General features: G+C 59.1%; 1 protein-coding gene across 1 annotated transcript in view; it reads left to right on the top strand.

The window, feature by feature from the left end:
- The window catches only part of LOC129515724 (adenylate cyclase type 1-like), a 66,433-nt gene extending 48,489 nt beyond the window's left edge, over positions 1 to 17,944 (top strand). Inside the window, 9 exon segments of the mRNA XM_055334763.1 lie at positions 99 to 240; positions 1,581 to 1,736; positions 9,247 to 9,441; positions 9,585 to 9,682; positions 10,479 to 10,563; positions 16,184 to 16,273; positions 17,131 to 17,387; positions 17,583 to 17,709; positions 17,855 to 17,944. Of these exon segments, the coding sequence (XP_055190738.1) occupies positions 99 to 240; positions 1,581 to 1,736; positions 9,247 to 9,441; positions 9,585 to 9,682; positions 10,479 to 10,563; positions 16,184 to 16,273; positions 17,131 to 17,387; positions 17,583 to 17,709; positions 17,855 to 17,944 (1,240 nt within the window).
- The last annotated feature ends 3,402 nt before the right edge of the window (positions 17,945 to 21,346 follow it).

The raw sequence follows: 21,346 nt of genomic DNA, 5'->3' as shown, positions 1-21,346 counted from the left end.
CCCCTGACACGGGGAGCCTGAGTCCTGGACGCGTCCGCGGGGAGGGCCGCTTGCCGCCGCCTGCAGGCCCTGGGCATGGCGGGGCTGCTGTGTTGCAGGAAGGTCCACATCACGAAGACGACGCTGGCGTGTTTGAACGGTGACTACGAGGTGGAGCCGGGTCACGGGCACGAGAGGAACAGCTTCCTGAAAGCTCACAACATCGAAACGTTCTTCATCGTGCCGTCTCACCGGCGGAAGGTGGGCTCCGGGAGGGGAACGGGGCCCCCACTCGCCTGGTCCTGGGCCTGGGCCAGGCCTTCGGGGTGGACGAGCTCCTGGACCCCCAGGCGGAGCCCGGGGTCCTCTCGGGGGCGGGGCCACCCTGCAACCGCCCCCCCCCCCCACTGACCTTCCTGGGCCTCTACTCCTCTCCAGCATGCCAGGCCAGTGGTGGGGCTGCTGAGGGCTGAGGGAGCCGTGCACGCGGGAGGGCCCGTGACCTGCATAGGGGGCCCTCAAGGGCTGTGTGCCCAAGGAAACGGATTTGGGTGTGATTAAGGGGGCCTAGTTCTTCCCAGGCTCAGGCGAGGGTTTCAGGGCACAGAGGAGGGTCTCAGGGCACAGGCGAGGGGCTGGGGGCACAGGCAGGGGGTGCGGGACACAGGTTGGGGTCGGGGGGCACAGGCAGGTGATGCGGGGCACAGGCGGGGGGCGAGGGGCACAGAAGCGGGGAGCAGGGGCACAGAAGGGGAGGCCACGGGGCACAGGTGGGGTCTGGGGGCACAGGACGGTGTCTCAGGGCACAGGCAGGGGTCGTGGGGCACAGGCAAGGGGTGGGGGCGCAGGCGAGGGATGGGGGGCACAAACGAGGGGTGGGGGGCACAGGTGAGGGGCAGGGGGCACAGAAGGGGGGGCCGTGGGTCACAGGCGAGGTCAGGGAGCACAGGTGGGGGTTGCGGGGCACAGGCGGGGGACGCAGGGCTCAGGCGGGGGGCATGGGGCACAGGCAGGGTCTGGGGGCACAGGCGGGGTCGGGGTCACCCGCAGCCCCGGTGCTCCTTCAGGACATAAGCAGGTCGGCTGTGAGACAGAGCTTGAAGCTTCTCCGTCCTGCGTGTCCGTGGTTTGGGGCTGTGCAGGCCCTGTGACCTGGGGCCCATGGCCGAGGGGCTCCCTGAGCTCACTCCTGCAGCAGGGGCAGCCCTCGCGGGCCTGGAGGAGGGCCAGGCGAGGGGTCGCCCAGGACCCCAGCACAGCAGCAGTCACCCAGGCAGTTGGGGCCTGCGGGGCAGGGCCCCGGGGGTCTCTGGGCGCTGGTCCTCGGCCGGCTGCCGCCCCGCCCGCCAGCGACGTCTAGGCCTCCGGGGACCTCCCTGGCCGGGCCCCAAGCCCCCCACTGCTGCAGGCCCAGCTCTGGGGCCTCGCTCTGGGTCCAGAGGCCGCGGGAGGAGCCGAGAGCCGTGTGCGTGGAGCCGGCCCGCCGGTCCCGCTCGCCTGTTTGGCGTCTGTGTCCCCGTGAGGTCGTGCCCGGCCCGGGGGCAGCTCGGGGCCGCTCACGGGCCGCTCACGGGCTGTCCCCGGGCCGCCTCTCTGCACAGATATTCCCCGGGCTCATCCTGTCCGACATCAAGCCAGCCAAGAGGATGAAATTCAAGACCGTGTGCTACCTGCTGGTTCAGCTCATGCACTGCCGGAAGATGTTCAAGGCGGAGATCCCGTTCTCCAACGTCATGACGTGTGAGGATGACGACAAGGTAGGAGGGCCGCCCGCGCCGTCCTTTGTGCTTCCTGACCGTGTGGGTGCTGTCTGGGGCTGGGTGGCTTTCGTTTCCCTGTGAAAATCTTCCTGTCCTCTTGCATTTTTTTTTTTTCCATTTGGCATTCCCCGTGCTTCTCGGTAAATTCGTGCTCAGACCCCCGCTGCCGTCTGGAGGTTCACGGTCCTCAGATGCTCTGTCGTGAGGTCTGGAGCCCCGGCCGCCGTCCCACAGACCCGCCCTCGGCCCCCTCCTGTCCGTGGCCTCCTGCCACGCACCTGCTTGCCTCTCCTCCGTGGCTAGATCGTCGAGTCCGCGGAAAGCGGCCTCCCCTGGGGTCCCCGCCTCATGACCTGGCTCCCGGGAGTTTCTGGTTTTCCCCTTGGGTTGGTCAGAGGCATCCTTGGGTTTTCTCCTCTTCTGCTGGGTTGGGGGACGGTGCCGCCCCGTGCGGGTCCCAGCATCTGCTTCAACCACATGGGCCTCCTGTCTGGGGGTGTGGGCGGAGACCCCAGCCCCTCCAGGGGCGACCCCGGTCCTCCGTGGGGGCAGGAAAAGCCTGGCGCGCTGCCCCTTCCCCTCCTTTGTCCTTGCGTCCTGGGCCACCCCAGCCCAGCGTGGCTCCGTCCACGACTGATTCCCGTTTCCCGACACCGTGCCGCCTGTCCCCCGCCGTCCTGGGTTTTGTGCAGTTACGAGGAATTCCATCCCTGTAGTTTTAGGGGCTTTTCAGGAAGAAGCCAGATTCTGCTGACTGGCACTCCCAGGGGTTTATGGCCTCTAAGGGTTTTTGTGGATTTGTCTCTGAGCTCACGTTTGTGAGAATTTTGCTGGGACGTGAATTCCATCGACACTGACCCCCTGCACCCCCCCATACCCGGGGGCTTCATGTGTGTGGCCGGTGGGTTTGGACATCCCAGGTGGGCAGGCATGTGCACGAGTGTTCCTGAGAGCGGGTCCCGTCGGTGCAAAGCCAGGTCTGAGAGCGTGGTCCTCACGTCCCCTCCCACGGGGGGCAGGGTCTCCCCATGTCGGTGTTTACTGGTGGGGTTTTGGGGGGAAGCTTCCTGCCCGTCTCGCTCAGGCCCTGCGTGGCTGCAGTTAGTGACAGGCTCCGCGAGCTCCCTGGGTGCATCTGCCACCTGCCCGGCCTGGGTTCCCACGTCCTGAGGGCCCCTGGCGGCTTCCCTTTCTTACCACGTCCTTGTGCCTCTGTAAGTGTGCCTGCGTGAGTGTCCATGCGTGTGCATGGCCGTGTGTGCACGAGAACGCATGCCTGTGCACGTGCGCGCCGGCCCTTCCCTCCCTCCCTGTCGTCTGATGTCGCTGCTGGATTCCTGCGCCTCCTGGGAGCACAGTGCTGCGTCCCTGAATCCTGGCCCAGCCCCTGACCCCTGAACCTCTGCAGTGTGGGATGCCTCCCAGGTGGGGCCGTGCGCACCTGCCGACCCTGGTCCTTTGTCTGTTTGCCGGGGACAGCGGGTCCTGGCCTCCCACCTTGGGGGTCGCCCCCGGGGTGGAGACGGGGCAGTGACAAGGCCGGTGGTTCCGAAGGGCGGGGGACAGGCACCGAGGCCGGGCCAGCATGCCAGCTGGGCAGCTGGGGAGGTGGCTGTCGGGTGACCCTGCCAGGCAGGCCCTTCTGCCCACGGGCACTGTCCCCACTGCCCCCCAGGGCCTGTGTCCCCGTTGAGATGGGGTCTCTCACTGGCCCTGTGTCCCGGTCGTCCATGTCCAGGCCTGAGTCCTGCGCAGGCGCCCTCGTGTGTGGCCAGGGCTGGCTCTCTCAGTTTTCTGGACGAATGGTTGTAGCTCTGACTTTGGCGCCTCTTTTCCACACTGTGTTATTATTATTATTATTATTACTACTACTACTACTACTATTTTTATTATTAGGTTTATTTATTTATTCATGAGAAACACAATGAGAGAGAGAGACAGAGACACAGGCAGGGGGAGAAGCAGGCTCCATGCAGGAGCCCGATGCAGGACTCAATCCCAGGACCCTGGGGTCATGCCCTGAGCTGAAGGCAGACGCTCAACCGCTGAGCCCCCCAAATGCATGTCACACGTGTGTGTGCTCAGGGCCGCTGTGAGTCAGCGTGGGCGTCGTGCTGTTGGACAAACCCGCGGTCGTGGGGGCTTGACCAGGAGAGAGGTTAGCTTTCTTACGCTTAAAGTGAACCCAGAGAGCAGGCAGGTGGGGGCCCACGTGGCAGCTTCGCGATCATCTTGAGCCAGACCCGTGACCTGTTCCGGCCGGCCTGCCTGCTGTCATCGCCACGTGGCCCCGCAGGGATGCTGGGGCTCCGGTCATTGCGTCCTCGTTTCAGCCGGCGGGAAGGACGCAGAGCAGGCAAGTCCATGTCGGCCCCCAAGCTGGCTCTCCTGCCCGCACAGCCCTGTTCCCCCCACGTCCCCGCAAGGCCTGGTGGCGAGCAGAGCGGGTCCGGGTCACCTCTCCTGCCCGGGGTCAGCCGGCCCAGCCCGGCCTCCCGACTTCCCGCAAGGGCCTCTTGCTCCCGGCGGCTCTGCCTCACTTGGGTCTCTGCGTGGACTCAGGTGCTTCCCGCTGGCAGCACGCTGTGCCCCCCCTCGTTGTGGGTCGCAGACTGGGAAGCTGGAGCAGAGAGGTCAGGGGCGCCCTCGGGGCTGCACGGCTGGCCCGCACCCAGGGCTCTGCACCCAGGCCTCGAGCCTGGCCTCTGGCAGGTCAAGAAACAGGCCCAGGCGGCCAGAGTCTGCACCAAAACGGGCACGTTTCCTTGTGACCTTGGCTCTGACTTGTTTTCCGAGGAAACACGATTGTTGTGGAAAGTCCAGGGAAGTACGACAAAGAGGGAAAGCGTGGCCTCGCCGCGGGGCAGGGGAGCGGGGGCGCAGCGGAGGTCCTGCCCTCGAAGGAGCCGGCCCGGGAGGAGCGCGGACGCGCTCGCTGCTGGTCGTGTGGGAGCAACCTGCCCAGCAGGGGTCGTGGGTGACGGCTCTGTCCCATCCCGTCCCACGTTCTCGCCGCGTTCCGGAGGGGGGCGGTGATGCACCACCCTGGCCGCATGCACGTCCGCGGCGGCGCCACGCAGTGTGCACACTGGGGCCCCCGGCGGGCTCCCCGAGGTCGCAGCTCCCCAGGACGCGTGCACCCGAGCTAGTGACGGGCGCCGCTGGGTGGTGCGTGTGGCTGTGCCCCGGGGCGTCCTGGCGGCCACACTCGGGGCCCGGAACATTCCCTCACGCCACGATCCCCCTTCTGCTGTGCCACACGCCGCCCCTCCCAGCCCCCGGGCCCCCCCACGGACGGCTCTCTGTGCTGACCTCTGCACTGAGGACATCGTGGACGTGGACCCCGGGATGCGCCCCGTGACCCTGGCTCCTCCTCACTCGGGACGGAGCCCCGGGTCCCCCGTGCCCCCGTGGCCGGCTGGCATTCCGTGGGGCGGGCGGGCCACCGTTTGCGGGACCCGTTGAAGGACGTTTAGCTTGTTCCCGACCGTGACTGTTAAAAATAAAACCGCAACATTCGCTCGCGTTCTCTTTCGTGGGGACGTAAATGCTTATTACCGGGGACAGATGCCCAGCTGTGCTGCGGATGGGTCTTGTTTTTGGTTTTTTTTAAGAAACCGCCAAACTGTTTCCGGAAAGACCGTCCCATACCACGTTCCCGGCAGCCACGTGTGCAAGACGCAGCTTCTCTGCGTCCAGCCAGCTTTGTGCGGTCTCTGCTTTTAGAAAATTTTGGCTGTTCTAACACCTGTTTAGTGACTTGCGTTTATTGGCATCTCCCAGGTGGCCCGTCATGCCAGCCACCTTTTCAAGTGCTTGTTTTCTGTCCATATATTTTCTCTTCTTTGTTGGCAAAATGCCTGTCTGCTTTGTAATTCGAGTGTTTTTTTAATTTTTTTAATTTTTTATTTTTTTGGTACTGTTGACTCTTCAGAGTTCTCGATGAATCCTGGATCTGATTCTACTGTCACACGTGTGGCTTGTCTTTCCGTCACGTTCACAGTGTCTTTCCCAGGACAGAAGTTTCAGATTTCAAAGATGTCCGATTTACTGATATTTTTTTCCTTTCTGGACTGTGTTTCTGGTGTTCTCAGAATTTTTTATGGTGCATTTTGAGTTAATCTTTTATATATACATAGATTTTATCACATTTTAAAATTTAAGTTAGATTTGCCAACATATAGCATAACACCCAGTGCTCATCCCGTCAAGTGCCCCCCTCGGTGCCCGTCACCCAATCACCCCCACCCCCCGCCCACCTCCCTTCCTTCCACTCCTTGTTCGTTTCCCAGAGTTAGAGGTCGCTTGTGGTTTGTCTCCCTCTCTGATATTTCCCACACATCTTCTCTCCTTTCCCCTTTATTCCCTTTCACTATTATTCATATTCCCCAAATGAATGAGACCATATAATGTTTGTGCTTCTCCGATTGACTTACTTCACTCAGCATCATACCCTCCAGGTCCCTCCACGTTGAAGCAAATGGTGGGTATTTGTCGTTTCTAATGGCTGAGGAATATTCCACTGTACACATAAACCACATCTTCTTTATCCATTCATCTGTCGACGGACACCGAGGCTCCTTCCACAGTTTGGCTACTGTGGACATTGCTGCTAGAAACATCGGGGTGCAGGTGTCCCGGCGTTTCATTGCATCTGAATCTTTGGGGTAAATCCCCAACAGTGCAATTGCTGGGTCGTAGGGCAGGTCTATTTTTAACTCTTTGAGGAACCTCCACACAGTTTTCCAGAGTGGCTGCACCAGGTCACATTCCCACCAACAGTGCAAGAGGGTTCCCCTTTCTCCGCATCCTCTCCAACATTTGTGGTTTCCTGCCTTGTTAATGTTCCCCATTCTCACTGGTGTGAGGTGGGATCTCATTGTGGTTTTGATTTGTATTTCCCTGATGGCAAGTGATGCGGAGCATTTTCTCATGTGCATGTTGGCCATGTCTATGTCTTCCTCTGTGAGATTTCTCTTCATGTCTTTTGCCCATTTCAGGATTGGATTGTTTGTTTCTTGGGTGTTGGGTTTGATAAGTTCTTTTTATAACGTGAGGTTTAGGTCGAGATTTCCTTTTTTTGCACAGGGATGACCAGTTGGTCCAGCCCCCTTTATTGACAAGACTATCCTCTTCCATTGAATTACTTTTGCATTTAGTCAAAAATCATTGACCATACTGGTGTGAGGCTGTTTCTGGACTCTCTATTCTGTAGATCTCTGTGCCTCTCCTGTCACCAGCGCTGTACTGCTCCGACCGGGGTAGCTACACAATCAGTCTTAACCTTGGGTTGAGTGATTTTGAGAAAAACGAGCTATTCTCATCCCCTTCCCTTTCCATTTATAGTTAAGATAAGCCTGTCTATCTATGAAAAAATTCCTGTTAGGATTTTGATAAGAATTACCTTAAACCCATGCACCGCGGGGCACCTGGGTGGCTCATTGGTTGAGCATCTCTCTTCGGCTTAGGCCCTGACCCGGGGTTCTGGGATCGAGTCCCACATTGGGCTCCCTGCATGAAGCCTGCTTGTCCCTCTGCCTGGGTCTCTGCCTCTTTCTCTGTCTCTCATGAATAAGCAAATAATTTTTTTTTTTAAAGAACCTGTGCACATCAATATGAGGAGAATCGACAGCTTTACTGTGTCATGTCTTCTCATCGATGAGCACGTGTGTCCCTCTGTTCACTGAAATCTTTGATTTCTTTCATCAGTATCATATAGTCTTCAGCATACAAGTTGTTTTTTTTTTAAATTTTTATTTATTTATTTATGATAGTCACAGAGAGAGAGAGAGAGAGAGAGAGAGAGAGAGGCAGAGACACAGGCAGAGGGAGAAGCAGGCTCCATGCACCGGGAGCCCGACGTGGGATTCGATCCCGGGTCTCCAGGATCGCGCCCTGGGCCAAAGGCAGGCGCCAAACCGCTGCGCCACCCAGGGATCCCCAGCATACAAGTTGTGTACGTGTTAGATTTGTAGCTAGTACTTCGTTTTTCTCCATGAGTACATATGGCACTGAATTTTAACTTTGGTCTTCACGTGCTGATTATTAGTTTAAGAAATACACGTTTTTTTAGAGAGAGAGAATGAGAGTGCACAAGCAGGGGGAGGAGCAGAGGGAGAAGGAGAAGCTCGAGCAGATTACCTGCTGAGCAGGGGGCCCAATGTGAGGCTTCATCCCAGGACCCCGAGATCATGCCCAGAGCCGAAACCAAGACTCAGACGCCCAACTGACTGAGCCACCCAGGTGCCCCAAGAAATACCTTTTTTATGTTCATCTTGTATCCAGTGACCTTATGGAATTCATTTGTTCTAGAGTTGTTTCCTCCCCTACATAGAATTTTCTGTGTACACCATTGTGGCATCTGCAAAGGGCCAGTTTTCTGATGTTCTTTTTTTTTTTTCTTTTTCTTGCCCTATTGCAATGGCCGGGGTTGCTGAAAGCACTCCATCTTTTACCAGCAAGTACGACGGTAGCTGTCAGTGTTCTGTGGATCTTCATCAAGTTGGAGAACTTCCCCTCCCTCCCTAGTTTTCTGATCTTGCTTATCAAGAATGAGTGTTGAATTTTGTCAGATTCAGCTGTCAAATTTTTCTGTGTCAATTGACACAACCATGGGATTTTTTTCTGTGGTGTGTTGCATCGATGTGCAGATGTGTAAAAGGATCTGCATCTCTGTTCATGGTCATGGTGCATGCTTCTGTTCTTAGGCTGCCGAATTCTCTTTGCTGTTTTGTTAAGGATTGTAGCATCGGTATTGAAAGAGCTGGCCTGTAGTGTTCCTGTTTCTGTCTTGTCTCGGTCTGACTTTGGCATCAGGATGATTCCGAGTTTATAAAGTGAGTTGGAAGGTGTTACCTTTTCTGTTTTCTGGAAGAGATGATGCAGAATTGGTGTTTATCCTTATTTAAATGTTGAGTAAAATTCTCCAGTGAAGCCACCTGGAGCTGGAGATTCATTTTTCGGGAACTTTACAGTTATGAGTTGAATTTCTTTAGTAAATTACAGGGCTAATCTCATAACCTTTCATGTTAGGTGAGTTCTGGTAGCGTGTGTGTTCCGAGTCGTTCATTGATCTGAGTCGTCAAATTAAGGTGTGTAACTGTTCACAGTATTTCCTTATTACCTTTTTGACGTCAGCATAGTATGGTAGAATTGTTTCATCCCCAGGTTTGTTAGTCTCTCTCTCTTTTTTTCTTTGTCATGCCTGCTGGAGATTTGTCAATTTTATTGATATTTTTTAAGAACCAACTTCTGTTTTCTTGCTCTGTGCTGGGTTCCGCCCGCATCCACACGGAGTGCCACATGAACATCGCATGCCCGTATTTGCAGACGCAGGCGTCTCAGGGCCAATGATGCACTAAGTCACCTGGGATCTCAGGTGGTGGAGGCACGACCGCATCTCGGCCCCGCACCTGCCCCCCAAGACAGCAGGCTGAGGGGAGTGGAAGAGCTTTTTCTTCAATGAGCGGAGGATTTGACATTTATTTTTTTCCCTCCATGGCGGCAGCGGAGGGCATTGAGAACCGCATCGGAGAAACTCAGAAACCGCTCATCGTTCTCTGCGAACGTCGTCTACACCACGCCGGGCACGCGCGTCAACAGGTACATCGGCCGCCTCCTGGAAGCGCGCCAGATGGAGCTGGAGATGGCAGACCTGGACTTCTTCACCCTGAAGTACAAGCAGGCTGAGCGCGAGCGCAAGGTAGGTGGCAGGGGCCCCCCCGGGAGCCACTCCCCCCACCCGTCTCCAGGCGGCGTGGTCCCCGGGTCTCGGGTGCCCCTGCGGGGACCTTGCGTGTGTCCTGGCAGCTGCAGCCACTGATGGGCGGTCTCCGTGTCCCCCAGTACCACCAGCTCCAGGACGAGTATTTCACCAGTGCCGTTGTGCTGGCGCTCATCCTCACCGCCCTGTTCGGCCTCGTCTACCTTCTCATCATCCCGCAGTAAGTGTGACGGGCCTGGCCGTCGGGGCAGGAGGGCGCCGGAGGTCCTTCCTCGTCTGCTCGTTGCCACCGTGGTCCCTGGCACCGGGACCGCACGAGCCACAGCCGTTGTCCCCTGGTTGCAGTCAGCCGTCAGGCAGGCCCTGGTGGCACACGTGTGGGATGCTCACGCTCAGGTTCTCGTGTGTCATTTACACAGTTCTAAGACACAAGATATTTTCAGCGCCTTTCCATCCGCCCAACGTGTACCCTTGACTTCAGGACAGATTTCGAGGGACGTTGATTTCTAGGTGCGCATCATCTTCAGATATGTTAAAGTGAGAAATAGTGGCCTCTGGAAAGGAAGAGAAACGTAGTAATTTGGTGATAATCAGTTACCCAAAGTCAAAGTGAGTTTGGCAGTGTTTGCTTTCAGGAGGAATGTCCACTTTCCTTCCAGAGGGCCAGTTTCTTAGACCCCCTGGTGGAGTGGCTCTCCTTTGGTTTCCAGAGTTTCCAGAAAGCACAGGAAGCTGCTCCGTCCCCAGATGCTGTAAACACGGCGACCACCTGATGGCCCCGTGTGGGGATCAAGCTTTTTCTAGAAAATCTGCTCCCAGATGACTTAGCCCAGGAGGGCAGTGCCCAGCGGCAGGTCCTCCATGAAGGAGGACCTCTCCGTGGGCCCCGCTGGTTAGGAGTTGGGGGGAAGACAGAAAGGGACTTGGTGGAGAGGTCGGGGGTTGGAATCGCGGGCACTTGTCAGGCACAGCTTGCTTGGCCCCAGCCCGCAGTGACCCTGCATCTTCTGTTCTAGGAACGTGGTTGTCCTCTTGCTCCTGGTGTTCTGCATCTGCTTCCTGGTGGCCTGCGTCCTGTACCTGCACATCACTCGGGTCCAGGTGCGTGTATGTGCGTATGTCCAGACCTGCCATCGCCTGGGTCCAGGTGCATGTGTGCATGTGTCCTGTACCTACACATCACTCAGGTCCAGATGTGTGTGTGTGTGTGTGTGTGTGTGCGCGCGCGCGTGTGTGTGTGTACTGTACCTGTACATCACCTGGGTCCAGGAGTGTGGGTGCGTGTATCCTGTACCTGCATATCACCTGGATCCAGGTAGTTATGTGTGCATGTGTCCTGTACCTGCACATCACTGAGGTCCAGGAGTGTGTGTGCATGTGTCCTGCGCCTGCACATCACCTGGGTCCAGGTGCTTGTTGTGTGTCTCCCTGACCTGCAATCCACGTGGCCCAGGTGTCTGTGTGCCTGTGTCCTGTACCTGCACATTACCTGGGTCCAGGTGCCTGTTGTACTTCTCCCTGACCTATGATCCATGTGGTCCAGATGTGTGTGCATGTGTGTCCTGTACATCACCTGGGTCCAGCTACTTATGTGTGCATGTGTCCTGTACCCGCACATCGCCTGGGTCCAGATACTCATGTATGCGTGTGTCCTATACCTGGACATCACTCAGGTCCAGGAGTGTGTGCATATGTCCCGTACCTGTGCATGACCTAGATCCAGGTGTATGTGCGTGTGTGTGCCTTACACCCTGCTTGGTACAGGTACACGTGTGTCTTGCATCTGTATATCACCTGGGCAGGTATGTGTATTTGCCTGTGTCCTTTACCTGCGCATCACCTGGGCAGGTACATGTGTGGCCTCTGCTTGTCCTCTTGACAGGACGGGTGGGGCGGTGGAGAGTAGCAGGAGCTCCCTAAGCCCTGTCATGTGCTGGATCCTGCTCGGAGTTCCAGGAGCGCCCCTGGGACACCGGGCAGGTGGTCTGTAGTGATGGGATGAGGGCCGTGGGGTGTTCTGAGTGGAGAGTCCCTCAGGGCAGGGGACCAGCGATCCATCATACGCCTGCGTGGTGGACGGGACACCTGCACCGTGGAGGGTTCTCTGTTGGCTTTGCTGCTGTGAGCTTTGGGGTGGGGGCTGGGCTGGCTCCATGGGTGGCTGTGCTCCTGGGAGAGCCCTCGGTCCCAGCCCCGCCGTGGCCCCCTGTCCGTGACTTCATGCACCCCATTACCCCGCTTCACCCCATGGCCATGTCCTGCCGACTCAGGATTCTCTTTGTGTAATTGTTGGAAACAGCAACTTTTTGAAAAACTAAATTCGCTTTTATCCACTTAACTTCTTTGTTATTCGTAGGTAACTTCTTATTTTTTTTTGATTGAAAAGATGTTATTTATTTAAACCAATTTCCAGTTGTTTGGTCTTCATAGGGTGACACGTGGTTTGGAAACTGCCATTTTCAGCTTTAAATAAGATGGTGTTTTCACGTAGTTTTCGGGGAGAATGTGACAGGTGGAGCTGACTCGATGGCCTGCCACCCCCTCCCGGGGAGCCGGGAGCCGGGTGCTGTGACAGACACATCCCTCCTGGCAGAGGTGGCTCAGCTGAAGTGTGTGGAATTCGGAGTCTTGTGTCCGTTGGTGCTTCTGCGCTAGCTCTGAGTGTCCCCCCCGGGGTGTGGCCCAGAGATGAGATGGTGGGGAGGGGTGGCGGCCAGCAGGTGGGGCCTGGCCTCAGTGGAGGGAGGTACGGGTGGGCGAAGCTGTGCATGTGGGTGAGCCGGGGTCCATGGTAGCAGGGCCTCCGTGGGAAAGCCTGAGTCAGCTGGGCACGGGCTTTCCTCTGGGACAGGGCAGGCGGCCACAGGCAGGGCATCGGGCTGCTGGGCCAGCTCTGTGGCCCCCTGGGACCTCCATCCCAGGCTCCCGCATTGCTGGGGGCTGCTGGCACTGGGGCCTCCGTGCCTCCACGTCCCTGTCTGTGATGCAGGTCGGAATTGAGTTGATACGCACCAGTAGCGGGAGCCTGGCACACAAGGGGAGAAGCTGCAGGACAAAGGGACAGGGTCAGTGGGGCCAGGAGGAGGCCAGGAGGAGGCCAGGAGGAGGCCAGGAGGTGGGGATGGGGAGGGGGGACCTGCAGTGCCGTGGGCCAGCAGAGAGCGGGCGTGAGGGTGCAGGGTGAGAGCTAGGAGGGGCCTGCGCTGGACCAGGTGGCCACGAGTGCCAGTGGGAGCGGGACAGCCGGCCCTGGGTGGGGGGCGGTGGGGCCAGGGTTGGCCGCTTGCTGGGCAGGAAGGGACTGTCCGTGAGCCTCTGCAGGTTCGGGTACGCTTTGCTGTGAGGGCGCTTGTTGGGGGCTGGGCAGCGCCGTGTTGTGAGCAGAAGGGGTGGACGCTGCCTTGTCCAGCACAGAGGCTTGCACAGGCCCTGCCCCGGCGACAGCTCGTCCTGGGCCGTAAGCTCCAGGCGCCCGTGTAAAGCAGGCTGCGGCGAGCCCAGGGAGGCGGCCACGGCGGCCACGGCTGCCTGTCTCACACACCCTCGGCCACAGGCTCAGACCCGGGTCACCAGCACCGCGTGCCTAGGTCGGTGCGTGGGGTCCTGGCCACGGCAGCCTCCACGGAGAGGCAGGTGTCCTGTTGTGCTCCGTGGCATCGCTCCTGGTGGCCTTGGCGACGTTCCGCACGTGGTGTGCGTACAGGTGCTCACGGGGTCATTGCTGGAGTTGGCACGGCTGCCTTTCGAGTGGATGGCGTGGCCCGAGGACGTGCAACCACGGACAACCCGCCGGGCCACGTTTGATGGCTGTGCTTCTCGTTCCGGGGGGGTTTCTCCCGGGTTTGGGGCAGATGTGCTGGTTTTTTTTTTTTTCTGTATTACAACAATTTTCCACGCATGTGTTTGCTCCATGAGCGTATAAGCAAACTGACCGTGAAGATGAGCAGCGACCGGCCTCAAAGCTAGGACAGGCCCCGTGGAGTCCACGCGTGGCCAACGGCACGCAGGTGGCGCCCCGCGTCGGTCTCCGCGACCAGCAGCGTTCATTTTTCAGAAGAGCGTGTCACCCCTTTGCATGTGAGCGAACGCGTGCACAGGCTCAGGAGTTGGGGGCGAGACGGGGGGTGGGTCTCAGCACCCGCGCTGGCAGTCCCCGCTCCTGCAGGGCTGTGGGCGTGCTGGCCGGCGGGACCGTGGCTTCGCAGGTAACAGAAGAGCCAGCTCCCGTGGTGGCATCTCCCGCAGAGAGCCCGCGAGCTGCCCTCCCTGCGCCCTGGCGTCTCCAGGCAGCCCCAGGGAACAGTGTGTCCGAGCGCCCCGCCCAGGAGGGTCCCTCCCCAGGACCTGGCCTTCCTCCTCGGCTGGGCTGGGGCCCGTCCCCGGGGGAGTCTGGAAGCTGCGGCCCAGGAGAGCAGAGGACACGAGTAGAAAGCGGGGGGGGGGGGTACGTGTGTCGCGGCGGTGGCTTCCTTGGCGCACTGTTCTGGTCGTGCTCCTTCTGAGTCCCCGTCCGTCCCTCTGGGGTTGGGAGTCACCTATCGGGGCAGCCAGCTGCTCTGGGGGCTCCCGCCCGCCTGCGAGCTCGTGCATGGAGAAGGCCCCCGAGCTGGATGTGTCTGCTGTGGGCTTGTCGCTGGTGGGCCTCGAGGTCCCCAGGGCGGGCAGGGGGCAGGGGAGACGCCTGGCTAGCGGGGGGGGGGGGGCGGAGTGGCAGGAGCCCTGGGGCCCTGCGAGTGTGAGTGGATGACTGCCCACGTCTCCGTTCTTGTGCTGTGGGGGTCCTGGCACGGAGCACCCAGCCAGCCAGGGGTCTGTGACCCTGAGCAGGTCGTGCGAGGCCACAGCGCCCCATGGTTCCTGCGGGCCCGCGTCCTAGCCCTGGCGTGCTCTCTGCACCCGGCGAGGCGGTGTGCCCGGCCCTGTGCGCTCCGCTGTGCTCGGTGGCCCCGAGGCCTGGGTCCCAAGACACCGGGTCCCTGGATGTCACTGTGCGCTGTGGACTGAGTGTGGGGGAGCCGTCCCCGGGCAGCCGAGGATGTGGAACCGGGCTGCCCACAGTGTGGACGGTGTGACAGGCGCTCAGCGGGCGCCCCGGGTCGGAGGTGACCGAGGCCAGCCCCCGGCGGCTCGCTGGCTCTCTCGTTTCCGCGGAGCGTCGTGTGGCGCTGGCACGTGGGCGGCGGGAGCAGAGCTGTCCTGTGTGAGTGCATCCAGGACTCGTAAGTCCCTGCCCGTCCGTAGGACATCCGGGAGCGGCTAGCGCCCGCCGCGTGTCCCCTTCAGTGAGTAGAGCGCGGAGGGAGGGCCAGACCGGGGGAGCCACGGGGGCAGATTGTGTCCCCCGTTCAGCATCGTCTGGCCGGTTGGCAGCCACATGGAATGGGCGCATCCACCCCCCAGGCCGCCCCCGCCTCTGAGCCCCGCCTGCACACTCCAGGCCGCCTCCCGCTTCAGCCTCCCTGCACTCCGGGCACAGCTTGCTGAGCGTTGGCTGGTGGCCCTCCAGTCACCAGAGGCCCCAGAGGCCAGGCCTGGGCAGTGCCCCCAGGGGCTCCTGATGTCCACAGCGGCAGGAGCCCCCCTCCCCCCCGTGTTTGCTGAGCGAATGCGTGAGCTGCGTGTGCCTTGTCGGCCAGGCGAGAGTCCGTGGGCACATCTCTGTCCCCGGGGGGGGGGGGACACGAGATTGGACAGGGAGGGAGGTGGCCAGCGCCAGGTGTGAGCAGTCGGGGCTGGCGCCGCTGCAGGGGGCTCCTCTCCCCGAGATCTGGGGGCCCAGCGTGTCTGCGCGGTGCGGCAGCGTCAGGCTCAGGAATCCCGAACGGAATCTGGAATCGAGGCTGCGCCGTGGGAGCCCTGTAGGACGCGGAAGGCCAGCTGGTGGGGACAGGAGGGTCGGGACTTCCCCAGGGGAGGGCCGCGGAGGGGCCGGCCCTGGCTGGCTGCGGGGCTCGTCAGCGTCTTGTGCAGGGTCCCTGCGGGCTTTATTTTAGTTTTTGTTTCGAATTGCACGAGCGTGAATCTAAAACGAACTTTGTGCTTTTATCCACGAAGTCACGTGATGACTATTGCAAAAGGTATTTGAGCTGCCTTCCTTCTTTTAAAAATATTTTATTTATTTGAGAGAGAGCAAGAAAGCACAATTTCGGGGACGGGCAGAGGGCGGGGGAGAAGCCGACTCCTTGCCGAGCGGGGAGCCCGACGTGGGACTCGGTCCCAGGACCCTGAGATCATGGCCTGAGCTGACCAGGTTCCCCCAAACAGATTTAAAACAAAATTTCTAGTAACAAAAACAGCGTAAAGCCTACGTGAATAACGTAAAGCCTAAAGTACCTAAAAAAGACACAAGTACGTGTAAATCCTTGTTATTTAATATAATGAATAACAACATATAAACTTAAAAAATGCATAACATAGTAAGGATTTAATGCAATGAAAATGTCAAGTTAATCCGTTCATTCCAGTGCCAGAGGCACAGCGTGGGGCACACGGTGGCAGGAGTGGTTGTTTTTCACTGAAGGACAGTAGTTTTTGTTTCTTTTAATTTTGGCAGCGTCGACCTGGGAGAGGAAGCCTGGGCACAGCTGAGATGCGTGGGGGGGGGCCTGGGTGGGGAGCCAGCGGCACCAGGGCGCGGCCCGTTCTGTGCTGTGACCGTTCCTGCGACCGGAACCAACTCTAAGGAACGCCTGTGTTCACAGTGATGTGTTTTATCGTCCAGTGTTTTCCCGGATGCCTGACCATCCAGATCCGCACCGTCTTGTGTATTTTCATAGTGGTCTTGATCTACTCCGTGGCCCAAGGATGTGTGGTGAGCATGTCCGCAGGCGGCAGGGGGTAGCGGGGGGAGCCCCCAGGTGTGCGGGGCTGAGGGGGGCTGTCTCCGGGTGAAGGGACACCCAGCCCCTCCCCAGTGCGCAGTAGAAGCTGGGGCAGGAGGCAGGGCAGGGGGTGGGGCGCTGAGTACCAGGAGGGAGGCAGGGCCGCAGGGACCGTAGGGGGGCCGGAGAGGGCACGGGCGGTCTGGGGGGGCCAGGGGGTCTCGGGCTTCTCCCAGCCTACACTGGGAGGAGCCTGGAGGGCACAGCAAGGGGGGGGCGGGCGGCACCTGGGGGCATCCCCTCCTTCCCACAGGAAGCTGTAGCAGCAGGTGGGCGGTGCAGGTGGGGCTGAGGGCGGCTGGTCCTGAGCCCCGACTCCGTGCCACCCCTGCCCCTGTCTCAACACCCCTGCCTCTCCACCCCTGCTCTTCTGCCCCTGACCCCTCTGCCCCTGCCCCCTCCACTCCTGCCCCTGCTGCCTCCACTCCCCACCATCCCCTCCACACCTGCCTCTTCTTGACCCTATGTCCCCTCTGCCCCTGCCTCCTCCACCCCTGCCTCTTCCACCCCCGCCTCCTCTACCCCACCACCCCACCGCCCCATCCGCCCCTGCTCCCTCTGCTCCTCTGCCCCCACCGCCCCCTCTTCCTCTGTTCCTCCACCCCTGTCTCCTCCACCCCTGCCTCCTCTGCCCCCTCCCCCCCCCGCCCTCCTGCCCCCTCTGCCCCTGCCTCCTCTGGCCCTGCTTTCTCTGCTCCTCCTCCCCTTCACCCCCGCCCCTTCACCCCCGCCCCCTCCGCCCCCTCCCCCTCCGCCCCTGCCCCCTCCACCCCTCCGCCCCCTCCAGGTGGGCTGTCTGCCCTGGGCCTGGAGCTCCAGCCCCAACAGGACCCTGGTGGTCCTGACGCCCGGCGGCCAGAACACACTGCTGCCCGCTGCGCCCTGCGAGTCTGCGCCCCACGCCCTGCTCTGCGGCCTGGTGGGCACGCTCCCACTGGCCATCTTCCTGCGAGTGTCCTCCCTGCCCAAAATGATCCTGCTCCTCGTGCTCACCGCGTCCTACATCCTGGTCCTGGAGCTCAGCGGCTACACCCGGGCCTCGGGGTAGGTGCGCTGCTGCCGCGGCTTCTCCGTGTGTCCATTTGGGCCCAGGGCCAGCGAGGCCTCGGTTTGGGCGGGAGGTGATGCAGCCAGGCCGGTGGCAGGTGCTGCCGACTGGCCTGCCCCGGGGGCGCGTGCACGGGTCTTGGGCCCTCTGTACTGACAAGGTTTCCCTCCTTACCCCCCCACCCCCCCCAGGGGCGGCGCGGTGTCCGGGCGCAGCTTCGAGCCCATCATGGCCATCCTGCTGTTCTCGTGCACGCTGGCCCTGCACGCCCGGCAGGTGGACGTCAAGCTGCGGCTGGACTACCTCTGGACGGCACAGGCAAGAGGCGCTCCGTGTGCTCCACGGAGGGTGGGGTGCGGCAAAGGAGCCCCTGGGGAGGGGCCGTGCGGGTGGAGGGGCTAGTGCTGGGGCAGGACGGGGACCAGGGGAAGCTGAGCACAGCCGCATGAGCCCCGCCTGACAGGCACAGGAGTGTGGTGGCATCCTGAGCAGTGAGCTCCCCATCCCCAGTGGCCTGGTCCGGGTGACACATAAAACCTTCCAGCTTGGGTGAGGATACAGTGACTAGTTCCCCACCAGGACGGGCTTGGCGGCGGGCCTGGAGCGCAGTAAGTGCTCGGTGCGGCTGGGCGGCCTCCGGACGCCGCCTTGCTCATCTCTAGGGACGCTCCACCTGCAGGAGGCCAGTCTGATACTTCTCTGGTTTTGTTAACCTGGGAATGACAGGTCCCGGCTGAGGATGTCCGGGCAGGATGCGTGTTCGGGACCATGAAGGGTGATCCCGTTCCTCCGGGTAGACAGAGGGGGGAAGACCCGTGTGCGTGGGCCTGTGCGTACCCGAGTGCATAGGGGGTCTGCACACACGTCCGTATGCTGGGGGACAGCGTAGCCTGATCATTCTTTTCTGCGTAACACCGCACTGAGGTTAAAACCACTCTCTTCACGCTTCGTTCCTGTAAAGTATGCGGTTCGGTGGTTTCCAGGGTATTTACAGACTTGGGCCGCCGTCGCCGCGGTCAGGGTTAGAGCATCTTCACGTTCCCAGAGAGCCCTGTCCCCAGCAGTGGTCACTCCCTACGTCTGCCGCCCCATCCCCGTGGATGCGTGCTTCTGCTCATTGCCCATCCCGCGTCTGCTCTGGGGAGCCCACGCCCCCGAGTGCTGGGGAGACCCCTGATCTGAGGGGCTCGCTGCCCGTGCCGTCTTCACCGTACACTTGGATTCTGGGTTCTGGGTGGGCAGAGGCCCTGGAATGCTGAGCCCTCTGGACCCCTGTCCATGCGGCTGGGACGCCCTGGGGGGGGCGGGTGTACAGTGCTGGCCTGAGTCTCCCTGCAGACCGGGGAACGCACCCGATGCTGGCTCTGTCCCTCAAGGGACTTGAGCTGCCACCGTCATCCCACGTGAGGGCCCGACCACAGCCCGGATTGGGTGGGTCAGGGGTAGGACCGTCGGCTCACGTGAGATGGCCGGGTCTAGGGCCACTGCAGGCGCCCCAAGGCAGGCCACCAGACGAGACTCACGGCCTTCAGCCAAGGGACCCGGCCGGCCCTCTGTGACCGTGCCGGGAGGGGCCCAGCCGCGTTCTCCCCGGACCTGCTGATGCTCCGGCCTGGCCAAGCCCGGAGGTGTCAGGTCGGAGCCGATGTCAGACAGACGGCCGCATACGTGGGCTCCCAGAAGGGAGACCGACCGCTGCTGTTTGCCACGGCCTCACCAGGTGACGGAGCACAGCGTCTCTCGTGGGCTGTGCCAGGGGACTCAGGGGACCCTTGTGTGGCTGCGGCTGGCTGTCCAGGGGCACCAGGCTGGCTGGTCCCTAGAGGTGCGCACCCCGCGGTCAGCTGGCCCGTCTGGTTTCAGGTCTTTAGTTGCGATTAGCTACTCAGCTCGAGGAGAGCAGTCAGGGTGCGCTGGAGAGCCGGGTCGGCCTGGCGTGCGCGCATCTGGCTTCCGGCTTGTTCACAGACAGAGGCTGCGGTGCCCCGTCTGGGTTGGCAGGCGCTCTTCTCGGTGTCCCTTTAGATGGTGTAAGCCCAGTGGTTGGGCCTGCCCTGGGGTTCCCCACTGACAACACCCCGGGCCCCCACCTCTCGGTGAGTTTTCCGGGAAGCTCAGTGGCAGGGAGACCCTCCACGTGTCCCTGGGCAGGGGCGCCTACATGCGACGCACTGACATATTTTCCCAAGGACGTGTAACGGGAAAGGCCACTCACCTTCCTGTAAACCCAGCAAAACAAGGACATTTCTCGACTTTGCCCGCTTGCCCTGTGGGTCCGTAAACATCACAGTGTCTCACGCCGTTGTGGAACGGTCGGGCCAGGCCTGGGGGTTAATTATCTACGGACCCGGGCGGGTGGTCACAGGAGCCTGCGTGCTTGAGCCTCCTCCTCGTCGGTGGCCACCGCAATGCCTGTGTGCCAGAGCCGTGTTTCCTTTGGATTCCCCAGACAATCGGGTGCCGACCTTAGTTTGGGTGATAGTAGGGCAACTTGTTCCTGCACAGGGAATGCCTGTCTCGGGAGGGTGATTCCCGTCGGTGGTGGCGCCGTATTGGCGGCACTCGGAGGGAAGGTGGCCCGGCGTGGGCTTGCCTGTCGTGCGGCAACGGTTCTGCGCGTTGTTGGATTCGCTTTGCCAAAACGTGGTAAGGGGATTTGCGTCGGCGCTCGTGAATAATGTAGTTCTCTCATTGTCAGTCACTTACTTATTTATTCATTCATTTATTTATTTATTTGTTCATTTATTTATTTATTTATTTTTGTAGATTTATTTTCTATTGGTGTTCAGTTTGCCAACGTATAGGTTGTTCTCTCATTTTCTTTTCTATTTATTTATTTATTTATTTATTTATTTATTTTTGTGAATTTATTTTCTATTGGTGTTCAGTTTGCCAACGTATAGGTTGTTCTCTCGTTTTCTTTTTTCTTATTTATTTATTTATTTATTTATTTATTTATTTATTTTTGTGAATTTATTTTCTATTGGTGTTCAGTTTGCCAGCATATAGGTTGTTCTCTCATTTTCTAGGCCAGACAAGGCTTTGAGGTCAGAGCCAAGCAGGCCTCGCCAGGGGGGATCTGTTCCTTCCTTTGTGGGTTCCTGGAAGAGTTCGTAGAATTGGTACCATTTCTTCCTCAGACGTTCTGGGAAGTGAAGCCCTTCGGCTTGGATTTGTACGTCTGTCTTTAGAGTAGGAAGGTTTTAACTAAAATGAGCTTCTCTAAAGATAAAGGGCCATAAGGCTTTCCTTTTTTTTTTCTTTTTTGAGGTAGTTTTGGGAATTTATGTCATTGCCTGAACGTTGTTCATTCGATTATCACAAACTTGTTTTTACTATTCCCTTCTTACCCACTTTACCATTTGTAGGATTTGTGGTGACATCCCCTCTCTCCTGATGTAGGATTGTGTAGACTCTTTTTTTTTTTTATCAGTGTGACTAGAAGTTGATACATTTTATTGATCTCAAGAAATAGCTTTTGGTCTTATTGATCTTTCTCTGTTATTTTGAGTTTCCAATGTCATTGAATTCTACTCTGATCTTTATTTTCTTCTGAAAACTTTGGGGTTAATTTACTCATGTTCTCTAGTTTCTCAAGATGATTTGTACTTTCTCTAACTCAGCGGTTTTATTATACATTTTCCTCCAAGTGCTGCTTAATTCACGAATTTTGACATTAAATGTCATTTCATTTTCCTTTGGCTCAAAGATCTTTGTTGCTGTTGTTGTTGTTGTTCTTCTTCTTCTTTCTTCTTTCTTCTTCCCAAGAATTATGAAGACATACATTCTTTTGTTGAAGATTTCCCAGGGATCTTTCTGTTACTGACTTCTCCTTAGTTATACTGTGGTCAGGGATTATGCCTTGAATTCTTTTAGATTTCTTGAGAAAGAGGGGCACGTGGGTGGCTCGGTTAAGCTGCTGAACTGATTCTTGAGAATTCTATCATCCCTGTTC

The sequence above is a fragment of the Nyctereutes procyonoides genome, unplaced genomic scaffold, assembly GCF_905146905.1.
Source record: "Nyctereutes procyonoides isolate TBG_1078 unplaced genomic scaffold, NYPRO_anot_genome, whole genome shotgun sequence".
Classification (NCBI taxonomy): Eukaryota; Metazoa; Chordata; class Mammalia; order Carnivora; family Canidae; genus Nyctereutes; species Nyctereutes procyonoides.
Note: the sequence above shows the minus strand (reverse complement) of the source record. Positions and strands in the feature narration are given on the sequence as shown.